At 36.2% G+C, this 12,237-nt stretch overlaps 2 protein-coding genes across 3 annotated transcripts; both read right to left on the reverse strand.

Moving 5' to 3' along the window:
- Nucleotides 1-1,572: 1,572 nt before the first annotated feature.
- Nucleotides 1,573-3,955, reverse strand: LOC128513903 (hyaluronidase-5-like). Its single transcript, XM_053487463.1, has 3 exons — nucleotides 3,022-3,955; nucleotides 2,736-2,825; nucleotides 1,573-2,222 (listed from the first exon to the last, which is right to left on the reverse strand). The coding sequence occupies exons 1-3, from the start codon at nucleotides 3,949-3,951 to the stop codon at nucleotides 1,887-1,889; spliced, it is 1,356 nt and encodes a 451-aa protein (XP_053343438.1). The 5' UTR covers nucleotides 3,952-3,955; the 3' UTR covers nucleotides 1,573-1,886.
- Nucleotides 3,956-6,433: 2,478 nt separating this feature from the next.
- Nucleotides 6,434-11,722, reverse strand: LOC128544361 (hyaluronidase-5-like). Of its 2 annotated transcripts, XM_053514405.1 has the most exons (4): nucleotides 11,441-11,722; nucleotides 7,770-8,711; nucleotides 7,567-7,656; nucleotides 6,434-7,412 (listed from the first exon to the last, which is right to left on the reverse strand). In XM_053514405.1, exons 2-4 carry the CDS (start codon nucleotides 8,670-8,672, stop codon nucleotides 7,032-7,034), a joined length of 1,374 nt encoding a protein of 457 aa, XP_053370380.1. In that variant the 5' UTR covers nucleotides 8,673-8,711; nucleotides 11,441-11,722; the 3' UTR covers nucleotides 6,434-7,031. The 2 variants fall into 2 exon arrangements, with proteins under 2 accessions (XP_053370380.1, XP_053370389.1); XM_053514414.1 differs by lacking the exon at nucleotides 11,441-11,722 and having other exon boundaries at nucleotides 7,770-8,776.
- Nucleotides 11,723-12,237: the final 515 nt, after the last annotated feature.

The following is a 12,237-nucleotide window of genomic DNA, read 5'->3' on the forward strand; positions in this document are numbered from 1 at the left end:
ACAACCTGCAGGGAGTGTAGCTCGGTAAATCGTTGCTTGCTGCTGGATGCTCCATCTTGTCGCAGCTTGATTGGCATTACAGTAGGTAGGATTTTTTTTGTTTTGATTAGTTTTCTTCCCCTGAACACCTCTCCATTTTTTGCTTCTTGGCATGGAGTCCTTGCTCTTAGTAGACCTGGTTAGAACTCTCACCCTCATCCAAAATAGCCAACACCGAAACTCGTTTACATGTAAAAAGAGCAGTTTAATAGGGCAGTCCCTATCTATGACACAGGCTCAGGAGGAGGACTAGGCGGTGCTTTGCAACTTGATGCAGTCTAAGCTGTCCCAGTGGGAGATTTTGAGCCTTACCCCACATCACACTGGCCAAAATTTGCATGAAGCTCTCAAGTCCTCTGGAACTGGTCTGAGTTCCAGTATGCAGTTGGCAGCATAGTTTCTGCCATTATTAAATAGTAAGGTTTAGCTTGCTGCTGAACTCTCCATCACCAGCTTCCTATACTGTAGTTCCCTGACCACAAGAAGGCAACTCTGCAATGGGTGGACCATTCATCAGAGCAACAATGGCAACACTTCCACACAATAATATTCCAAGGTCAAGGACAACCCTTTGCATTCACTCTCCAGCCCTGGGATGCGACCAGGAGCTGATGGTCCTCAAGCAGTTTGTCATTCTGCTGCTGCCACCAGAAAAAGCAGAATGGGTCCAGCGCCACCTTCCAGCATTGCTGGTGGAAGCGATCCAATTAGCTGTGTGGAGGTATATCTGAGGACCCTGTTCATGCAACAATTTGGAGTGGGCTTCCTTTCCTGAAACAATATTTTACCCCCTACTACCCTGAGATTTCAACTCCCAGAAACAATATTTTACCCCTCACTTACTAATATCCGGGCTTGGGACCAGCACTGCAACTAGTGGCTGGGGTTTGGGCACTGACCAATGTAGTCCAATGTAGTAAACTCTTCTCAACCTGTTCTAAAATCATGCACACCAAAATTGCCAACACTCTTGGTGCTTTTGCTCCCCGTGTCAAAACATTTGCACAGTTTAATAATAAAGATGTTTTACTGGACAAATGAGGATTTACTAATTGAAAAAGTACATTGGAGCAGAACAGTTCATTCAACCAGCATGCATGTAGATTTTTCCTTGATGGCTAAGAGGATGAAGAGAGCTGTGAATGAGTTGCTCCCTTAATGTATTTATAAAGACTATGATATGTTGTCATGATCTAAAGCACTTCAATTTGACTGGAGGTGCCTGTTTATTAATTGGTAACTGATCATTTATGGTTGGCTGATGCAAAAAAAAAAAGAGAAAAAAAAAAGAGTAAAATTAATGATTGGCAAATGCAAAAGGAGGCTGTGCAAAACCTGCTTTCTTGTCATTTTATTTAAAAAATCATGAGAAACAATAAGCATTGCTAAATTACATTTATTGTGCCTCATGTCTCTGTGTTTTATTACAATTGATTAAGTTTTATTGTTATACCTGTACATAAATAGTTCTTTACCACAAAGTCATGTGGTGACCGTGTAGGTTAGTAAATTATTACACTGGGTACAACAGGGTAGTGCATCTTTTTCTTTTTTATTAAGCAGTGTAGTGAAGAATAAGCTTTTCTGATGATTTTGTGGTTTTGATTGTTTGTTGTTTATGAATTTGGAAATTTGCCATTGCTAAGAATGTTACATTTATATGTCTTCCTTTATGATTAAAACAGTAGTAAATCATGACTAGAAAAATCATTTACTGTATTAAAACAGCTTTCATGCCATTTTAAATACTTTGATCTTTTTATTTCACTTCGTCAATTTTTTTCTATTTTTTTTTAACTGTACTATAATTCTATAGTAACGGATACAGGCAACAGGAAATGTTAAAATCACACATCTATAACTACTGGAGTCTTGGGGACTGAAATAATTTTTTGGGCATAACACACTTGACCTACGTAACACTGACAGGTAAACCTGTTAACAAAGAGATTAAGATCATTTTGGGAAGGCACACCAACAGCCACATATTTTCCACCATGCTGCTGAATGCTGAAGTTATTTGGGTTAAGGTACAGGTAGTCCGCTGAATCAGGGTTCTGGCGGACACAGCGACCGTTGCCTTGGCACAGTGTCTGACTGCAGAGTTTTGCAGCTGCAGTTACGTTGGCTACATAAGGGTTAAGTGTCGAGGGCAGATAAGAAGCCAGTGCTTTACACGAAGACTAAAAGGGAGAGGAGAGAGAGAGAGAGAGAATGCATTTAATTTAGAAATATATTAAATATAGAAAAATATAATGTAATATAGAAAAATAAATTATAGAGAATATATTTTGTTCCTGTTTTTGTGAAGAAGAAAAAACATTGTAAAGACCAAAGGGGTAAAATATAACCTTTTAAGTTCTCAATTTAATGTAAATAAAAGGAATGAAGGTACAAAAACAAATTATAGCTCAAATTTATTTTTAGATAAAAGATTACCAAAAATTTTAGAAAAGAAACTGTACCTTTATTTTACCCAATAAATTATCAGATTAAAACTATTAAAAGTAAATAATTTTATTAAATCTGATCCAGAAGAATTGCCATGTTTTTTTATTTTATATTTTTGTATTAGATTTTAAACATACTGGAAAGCCATTTGAGCTGTATTTTATGGATGAAAAGTGTTTGTGAAATGCAGATTTTAAAAAATATATTAAAATTGTAGATTTCAGAATGTCAGCATATTTACATACATCGTTGTTGTAGTCAGCACTTGCACCCCAAAGCACTACACCTGATGCACCTAAAGCTGCGCTCTCTCCAATGGTATGGACTAGATCTATCTAAGAAGAAACAAACATAAGTGATGAAAAATACAGCAAATTTGCAGCATAAGCTATTAAATATTTCCAATATATACACACACAAGTTTGCAAAATGGTAAAAGTTAAAACTTAGTTTGACTGTATATATGTATACAACACAGGCAGTTTAGTGCTATGTTATTATAAATAGTTGTTCCTGAAGCTATAATCTCACCTCACTCAGAAATACTTTGTTCTGATCACTAAAAACAGGGCGCAAGTAGACATAAATTGGTGTGGTGTAGAGGGACTTTGGAAGAGCTGACACCCTCACAGCTTCCTTCACCATCCCCCGGACAAACAAAGCGGCATCAGGTTGTTTCCTCAGGGTGAATGACAAATATGCTGAGGGAAATAAAGCTGTACTGGACTCCCACAACCAAAGGAGCTCATTGTTGCGAGTTTGCTCAATCTCTGGGCATTCACCAGTGTATTTTGGGCTTCCCCATCCATAGTTATAACAATCTGGAAACAGATAGAAGCCCCAAAGGTAGTTTGGCCGTAGTTTGATCCCCAGCTGCATGTTTTTTTCCATATAAGCCCTGGCTGCATTCTGAAACTGCTGCTTAGCAACAGAATCAGCCTCACTGGAGGACAGAAGCGGATTGTTTTCCTTTGCATACTGAATGGAAAGCTTCCGATAGATGTTTTTGGAGTCCCAATTTCTGGCCCATAGTGGGCGCCATTCCTCCCAGTCAATCACAGCCAAGCCTGGGGTGAATTCAGGAATATACTGAATGATTTCATTATGGGCTTTTGTGAGGCTAGCTGTCAGGTTTCCTTTCTGTGGAATGCCACCATTAAACTCCTTTCCAGTACTAGTCTGTGTGTATGGGTATAGCCCAAGCCGATTGGAGTAGAACAGAAAAAGAAACTGATCAGGTTCACTGGCTGGTGTGGTCACTGCTTGAAAGACAGAAAAATCCAAAGGAATCTTGAGGTTTTGGCACACATGTGTAGGTGCGTTCCATATGACTGCAAAAGGTGTTTCCTTAAAAATTGGAGCAGCTGTAGGGAAAAGAGACCAGGCAGTGCCAAGGTAGAAGCTTATAAAGGTTACAATAAGCAGGTAAGTACGATGTCCTCTCTCACTGAGATGACACATTGTCACACCCTAAAACCAACAAAGAGCAACACAATCAGGACAAATCATAGGCATCAAAAATACATTCCTATATGAAACATTTTTCTTCTTATGACTGCCGGGTTATTGCAATATACTATACACAGAAATGTGTTAATACGAAGAAAACAATATTATAATACTAGACACATTTGCAAACACAAGTTAACTCAAATAATATCCAAACATACCAATTGAGTGCTACTAATGTAAATAAAACTATACACGTAAGCAAGCCAGCATTATATATATAGTTTCCTGCATCTTATCAAAGATTGTTATATTTGTTTATGATAATATGTAAGTGGTCATTGCATGGCCGTCTCCAACTTTCTAGTTCTGCTGAGAGTTTGCCTATGATAATTAAAATGTCATATGTTTTGATGTCTTTTTGGTCAGATGTGCACAGCTGGCTGTCATTAAAAAATGAATACCGATGCTTCATTTAATACTAATGATATATTTTATGGATGTACAGTATGTATTTGTGTGTGAAAGTGTTACCTGTTTAAGGAGCATGTTTTAAAAGCTGGCAATAAATACACAAATTGAGTTCCTGGAAAATTTTAAGCCGTAGGAAGTTTTATGAATTGTATTATTTAACCTTGGATGTTACCCTAAAGCTACTCAGTTTCTGTGTGACCTGAAATATAAAATGTAAAAAATATAAAGATAAAATGAAACGATCCTAATAGCACTAGCATGTCTATAATGTTATGATAATGGATTTATAATATTATGTTAGGCTTATGTTAATTGCCAGCTAAATGCTCTAATGGCTAATATTAGCTGCTTGTGAAAGCTAAAATTAACTTCTAGATATGTACATGTACATGTACTCTTTATTTAATTTTATTGTTTATGTGGTTTATAACCATGTTTGTAACAGAAGCCATTTGTAACATGTTTTTTTATTTATGTATAAAAAAAATCTCTACAAAAGAAATCTCTACAATTTCTTTAGTGAAAACTGGCAAAATTAGACATTAGATGTACTTGAAAGTGTTTGAAATAATATGAAAAACTATAAATGATCGGGCTTCTCTATTTTTACTTTTAATTACAGCAACTAAAAAGCAAGGCTCCAACATGGTCAAGAATGTAATACATGTGACATTCACATGAATGCAAGGATCTTTCTAGGGGAAAACCTCATAGCTACAGTAAGTAGTTCTCCTGTGTGATCATACCAGATGAGCTAGCCTTCACTCCACACATGGTTCAGCATGCATTGGCAGCCTTTCACCCTATCACCACTGCCAATGTAATTACAGCCCACAAATGTAAGAAACCACAAATATAATACAAATCAGTTTCTATTACATTGACAGGGATTTGTTACGTGTGTGGGAAGGGGGAAAAGCTTCAGCTTTCAAAATTAATGACACCCCACAGATGTTACATTTGGTTTGTTAGAAATTCATTACTGTCAATTTGTTTTTGTTTTTTTATGGACAGGGTCAGAAGAAAGTTTTAACAAGATGGTGTAGTTCACATTAATTTTCTTTTAATGCATTTTCACAGCTGTTGCTAATTTACTGTTATTCAGATCTAAATACCAAATATGTTTGTTGTACCAAACGTTTTGACTTTGAATTTAAAAAAGGACAGTAAACAAATGTAAGACATATCAAAATAAAAAAAAACATGTAAGTTTTTTTTTTTTACTTTTTTTAACATGTAAATATATTTGTTGTACATTAAATATGTTTTGCATTTATTTACTGTCCTTTTTTTATTTAAAATAAACATTTTTGATGAACATGTAAATATATTTTTGTACATTGAATATTTTTTACATTTGTTTACTGTCCTTTTTTAATTCAAAATAAAAAAATTTGGTACAACAAATATATTTACATGTTCATCTGATAAACAATATTACTGAATATGCAAAGGGAAAAAACAGTTATCGCTACAATATCCTGTAACACTTTATTATAGCCTCTCATTTGGTTCTTTAAACCCTGTGGTGTAAACATCATATACTGTAGATTTGTGACATACTGTAGGGTAAATTAAGTGACAAAGTATCCTGAAAAATTGTTCAGTATTTTATAGAATACAGGTTTATGCATAAGAACAAAGTATATTAATAAAAGCATTTCTTTGGATTATTTGAATATAGCTTAACTAAGAGACACCGAAAAAAAACAGCAAAACAATGTATTATTTTTCTGTTACAAAAATGAGAGATTGGGTGTCTGTTTCAGAGGTTTTCCTTTTTTAAGCAATTTTGCACAGAAGAAAACTAATTTTAAATTTTTAAATATTAATCTAGCAAGATTTTGACTTAATGACAGTGGAGTCAAGCTGGCATGGACTTCACAAGTTGATTCATGAAGTATGATTCATTTTAGATGAAATCAATCAGTGTCTATTGAACATTGATGGAGAGATAAAGCATCTCATGAACCTTTTGTACAAATCAGTGAACAGTAATATAATGAAATAGAGAACTAGGAATAGTGCAGAATCTTTATTGTTAAAATTAACCACAAAGCAAAATACTGTATATATTGCAAATAAAAATAAATAATAATAAAAAGCTAATATTGGGCTACAATATACAAAAGTTTTGCAAACTTCTGATGCTTACAGTTAGTATATCAGTAGTACTAAATTAATATTAGTCAAAGTTTTAAATATGTCCACCTGTCTCATGGTGTTTGATCCCCAGCCATTGGAGTCAAACAGTTCCTTCTCAATGCCGGTCTAAGCCAAGAAAAAATAAGAGATTTGCACCAGGGAGGAAACCTAGTGTAAAATCTGTGCCAAACCAAATACTATGTGGTATATTCGCTGTGGCCACCCCACAGCTAAAAGAAAAACATCGACAGATGGAAGAACAAAATATATAAATGTACATTTCACATGTGGTAGTAGATTTCTTTTTCAGACATGTCAACGAACATAAAAACTAATAATAAAAATATAACTAAACCTATATCATCATTTATATATAAGAGCTTACAGGGACAGATAAAATAAGTCTTCTTGACTGAAAGATGTTGAGTGAAATTTGTATTTTCATTTAGAGTAAATTGTTGATTACTAGAACACTAAGACAATTCAATTAGCAGATATGCAGCAAGCAGTACTATTAGATGACCAGTGACCCTTCTTTCATTATACTCAAATCTGGAGGAAATTTGCGCTCTGCATTGCTGGTTCTCATAACACTGACAATTGAACTTGTCAGCCCAGGCAGTGAGGTCGGTGACGGAAGGTTCCCCAGTGATGTTGTACATCCCATCAACCATCTGGATATTAAAGCTTTTTATGTTGAGGTGTAGGTAGTCATCTGAGTCATTCCTTTTACGGACGCAGCGCCCATTACCTTGACATAGCCGGTCACTGCACAGCTCAGCTGCAGTTGTAACGTTGATGATGTATTTATTAAGTGTGTTAGACAAGTACGTAGAAAGGGATTCGCATGATGCCTAAATAAAAGAAGCTGGAGATTAATTATGATATTATTATAATACAGGAGCAATGGCTCCACACACTACAGGTTGTCCACAGGTTTTTTTTTTTCTTTCTAGGAAATAACAATAAAAACCAATGAATCACAAAAAAGATGCAAAATGTACTTACCTTGTCTTTAAAATCAGAGCTAGATCCCCACAACACACATCCAGCAGCCCCCAGAGCTGCACTCTCACCAATACTCCGAACCAAGTCAACCTGAGGAGAGAAAATGAGACATGGACATAATTTTCCATCATTATTCTTTGTGATTGCTGCATTGCTAAGCTGTGAAAATAAATGTACATTAATTACTATGTAAAAGTTCTTGCCTCTTGCATGTATAGCTCATTCTGTTCTCGCAAAAGTGGTCGGAGGTATAAGTAAACAGGGGTAATAAAGGGCTGCTGAAGCATAACTGCCACTCTCATCGCCTCTAGCACCTGGTTTCGGGTAAACAGTGCTGCATTCTGGGTTCCACTAAAAGAAACAGGCAGGTATGCTGATGGGAAGAGAGCAGTACTTGCCTTCCACAACCAGAGAAGTTCAGTATTTAACTGTGTTGTTTTTTGAGAGCATGTTCCTGTATAATTTGGGTTCAGAAATTCATAGTTTTTGCAGTCAGGAAACAAATAATATCCCCAGAGAAAATTTGGTCTTTGTGAGATTCCTAACTGCAAAGTTTTTTCCATGAAATTTCTGGCAGTTTTCTCAAATTGCTCTTTAGCTTGCAATGTAGCTTGTTGGCTTGTGAGAGATGGGTTCTGCTGAAGGGTGTAGTTTATGGACAACTCCTTATAGATCTCTCTTATGTCTGTGTTTTGGTCAAACAGAGGCAACCACTCTTCCCAATCAAGGACAGCCAGGCCAGGTGTGGATGATGGAATGTACTGGGTGAACTGTTTTTTGGCAATTTGTAGACTGCCACTTATGTTTCCTTTCTGTGGAATACCACCATTGTACTGTACGAAATTGTAGAGGTCAACATAAGGAAATAGACCTATTCGATTTTTGTAGAAGAGAGTCAATGTTTGATTCGGGACTTTGGCAGGTGTGGTGATGGCCTGAAACACACCCAAATCCAAACGGACCTGCCGTTGGCTGCATGTGGAGATGGGAGCATTCCATATGACCACAAATGGTTTAGTGAAAAGTGGGGCTGCTGTTGGTGGAAGAGCAGATGAAAAACACAACCCAGACAGGTTCAAAAGAATGAGGGAAAGTAGCTGCTGCATATTTCTCTATTTAAGAAGTATGGCACATCCACTTTTTACCTAAAAGACAAAAAAAGTACATTAGCCATGCTTTCAAGACTTTTAAGCTACCATACATTACTGGACTACTTTGTCAATCTACTAAGGTGAATTTTTTATTTTGATCAGTCATTGCAAAATTATAAAGTAACAATGAAACATATGGGACACAAAATATTTTTAAAAAGGTAAATGCACGGCACATAAACAATAGCATTATTGTTAAACTCATGCTTAAATTGATTTTTCCATGTGTACAAATGGCAAGAAAAAGATAAAGTAATTAAATGATCAGTCCTCTAAGAGAGAGACAGAGAACAAATTAGTAATGACAAACTGAGTGGCTATGGTAATATCCAGGAAGTTCAGTCCAGTACAAAGAAAGCAGTGTTAGTCTTACAAATGGGTAATGAGAGGCCAACTAAACAAAAACACCTAGATTCATTGGAGAAGTAAAGTCTAAAGGAAAAAATTAAGTATAAGTACTTGTACCTGGGGTAGAGCCACCATAAAATGTCATTAGACCCAATCAAGCTGCAAAGGCAGACATGAGATGGTGAATAAAAAATAATAATAATAACACCTATCCTGTCTACGTAGGCCTAAACTAAACGAAATTCAAGTGGATGGCATTTGCACCTTATTTGGTGTGCCACTCCACTGAGGAAAAATTTAAAGGTTGCCCAAACTCTCTACACAATGTAAATTCAATTTAAATGCAAATTAAATTTAAGTTCCACTGCAAGTTTTAATTTTAATTTTTATTTCTATAAGAAAAAATATATACTGTATATGTTTATAATAAGCATAGATTATTAAGTAATTTGACATTTTCTCCAAAACTGCACAAAGTTAAAAATTTTTTTGGTAAAAAAATTTCAAAAAACATTAAATGAAGAAGGGCAAATGATTGGTTAGTGCTGCTTTGATTGATGAAAAAGTGTACCCCTGCCCTTAAGCAATTGTTTAAGATCACATTAAAATATTTAACTGTTTCAAAGTATTTTTGAAATAGCCGGTCTCACCTTAATTTTAAGAAAAAAGCCCATACCAAATACCAAACCAACAAAGTCAACATATCCCAGGTAATGTAGTGCAGTTAAATAGTATAAATTCATTCACTTTGTATAAAAGAACCAAATTTGTAATTTATCAATTTATTGTTCCCGTATTCTCAGCGTGCAACTCTGCAATAACACCATTTTAAACTGTCCAATATTATCCTATAGCAATCCATTGCAATCGCAACTGTGCAATAACACCATTTTAAATTGTGCAATATTATCCTAGTGCAATTCGTTGGACCTAGTGCAATTCATTTTCAAGTGTAATTATTGCACTGTTTTTCTTTTTCTTTTGTGTTTCTACAAATACTGTACTGTCCGTACTTTTTAGTTGCACATTATTCTATGCTGCTGTGCCAAAGAAATTACCCAACTGTGGGACGACTAAAAGTATATATTATCTTATCTTATCTATTAGTAAATAGCATACCGCCTGTTGGGAGAAGGTTTTTCCAGTTTTTTCTATTGACCAACCGACAGCTTAAAATTGTTGCTTGGTCTTTTACTCTTGTGAAATGCATTATGCAACACCAGTGAACCAAAAACAAATCATTCTTATAGCATATTCTTCTAAACTCATCTACCACTTTCACCAACAACTGAATCTGTTAATGAACCTTATGCAAAGTCACCTAATTGTGTAAAATGGTGTTTGGATGACATTTGACCCAGACTTTGTCTCTGTTATAGCAGCAGTGAAATAAGGGAGCCCTGCAGCCACAGAGGAGGCTGTCCATGGCACCACAGGGAACCACCTTAAGCACATGGCTGGAAGAACAGGAGGGGGCGTTATTCTACAAAAGATTAAACAGTGGTTATGTGACTTATATTTAATCTCAATCTGTTGAGTGAGCAATAAAATAAGGCAGAAGTTCTGCACTTAAAGTAGACATAAAGTAAGTAAGTGTGTGTGTGTGTCTGTGTGGGTGGGTGTGTGTGTGAGTGTGTGGGTGTGTGTGTGGGTGTGTGTGAGTGTGTGGGTGTGGGTGTGTGTGAGTGTGTGGGTGTGTGTGGGTGTGTGGGTGTGTCTGTGTGGGTGTGTGTGAGTGTGTGGGTGTGGGTGTGTGTGAGTGTGTGGGTGTGTGTGGGTGTGTGGGTGTGTGTGAGTGTGTGGGTGTGTGTGTGTGTGTGTCCTGCGATGGACTGGCCGCCTGTCCAGGGTGTACCCCGCCTCGTGCCCTAAATGTCCTGGTCTATAGGCTCCAGTACATACAGTAGGATAAAGCTGTATAGAAGAAGAATAAATGAATGAATGAATAAGTGAATAAATAAATGAATAAATGAAAATGTAAAGCTTTTCTTTAACAAATGTTTTTAAGCATAAAACATGAAATAAATAACTTTTTTTTTGCATAGGTTTAAATTTGTATAGGTTTATTGTAGATTCATTATTTATTTAACTATCACCTAGATTTAGTTTGTCCTTTAAACGTAAAGATGATGTTTAAATTGTAGGATAACGCCTAGTTTAACAAGTAATCTAGTCATATAAGGAACACACATCACGGCTGAGTGCTTAAAATCATCTTTTCCGTGTCCGCGTTTTCTCACACAATTTTCACGTGTTTGTGTCAATTCTCCTCATATCTAAAAGGTGAAAAAGTTTAAATAGTAGAAAGTAGATAGTGATAGTTGTCACTATAGTGTCCTTTTCACTAATGTCCAAAATGTATTCAATTTACTTACGTGTCAAACGTAAAGCCTTTCCTCGCGCCAGTAGCGGCTGTAGCTGGATTGAACAGACTGACACATTACATTAGCCTCGATCCCAAACAATATGAAACATGGCGCTGCTGCTGCTGCTGCTGCGCCCACCGACACTAACACACTACACTGGCTACGTCCTCCTGACTAGTTAAGATAAATAAGACGTAAACAAACATCTAAAACACACATGTAGCTTAGAATTTTCAGAAAGTAGCCAAACAAACTTCCGAAAACAAAGCAGGCTGACGTCCTCAGTGCAGCCACACCCTCTCAGCAGTCTCACACTGGAGACACCATGCAGGTGGGATAGTTTCATATACTGTATACTGTATATAAAATAAAGAGCAAGAAGAAATGCTGGCAGATAGTAAATGCTTATTGTTGTTACATGTATTTGGGTCATTCTACAAGAAAGTTGGAATTTTGGTCATAAAAATCTTCTGAAATTTATTTCTTCTTTCACACCTAGAACTTCTTTAATAGGAATACTGTAACTTTTAAACTTTAGGAATCAACAAAATGTAGAGCTTAATACATTTCTATTTAAGTTGGCTTGAGAAAGCCAACTTACTGATATCCGACTTAAACTTATTATTAGTGGTGCTTGCAAAGCATCACTATTGTTATCTTGCAAAATTCTTCCGTACAAAAGTTTGGCGCGTAACTAGTCCCGCACCGTTTGTCATAGACCCATGAGTGAGGTGTCAAATCGTGCGGCTTATACGGGAATGGGGTGCTATGACTTTTATAAGGGGTGGGCGGTTAATTGCCCCCGC

The sequence above is a fragment of the Clarias gariepinus genome, chromosome 2, assembly GCF_024256425.1.
Source record: "Clarias gariepinus isolate MV-2021 ecotype Netherlands chromosome 2, CGAR_prim_01v2, whole genome shotgun sequence".
Taxonomy (NCBI): domain Eukaryota; kingdom Metazoa; phylum Chordata; class Actinopteri; order Siluriformes; family Clariidae; genus Clarias; species Clarias gariepinus.

What these genes read in the sequence shown, in the direction of transcription:
- LOC128513903 (XM_053487463.1), bottom strand. Translation starts at nt 3,951, where the DNA reads ATGTGTCATCTCAGTGAGAGAGGACATCGTACTTACCTGCTTATTGTA. An exon ending in ACAAAGTATTTCTGAGTGAG is followed by an intron (nt 2,826 to 3,021) that starts GTGAGATTATAG and finishes GTTTCTTCTTAG; the next exon opens with ATAGATCTAGTCCATACCAT. An exon ending in GTGCTGACTACAACAACGAT is followed by an intron (nt 2,223 to 2,735) that starts GTATGTAAATAT and finishes TCTCCCTTTTAG; the next exon opens with TCTTCGTGTAAAGCACTGGC.
- LOC128544361 (XM_053514405.1), bottom strand. Translation starts at nt 8,672, where the DNA reads ATGCAGCAGCTACTTTCCCTCATTCTTTTGAACCTGTCTGGGTTGTGT. An exon ending in ATGAGCTATACATGCAAGAG is followed by an intron (nt 7,657 to 7,769) that starts GCAAGAACTTTT and finishes TTCTCTCCTCAG; the next exon opens with GTTGACTTGGTTCGGAGTAT. An exon ending in GCTCTGATTTTAAAGACAAG is followed by an intron (nt 7,413 to 7,566) that starts GTAAGTACATTT and finishes TCTTTTATTTAG; the next exon opens with GCATCATGCGAATCCCTTTC.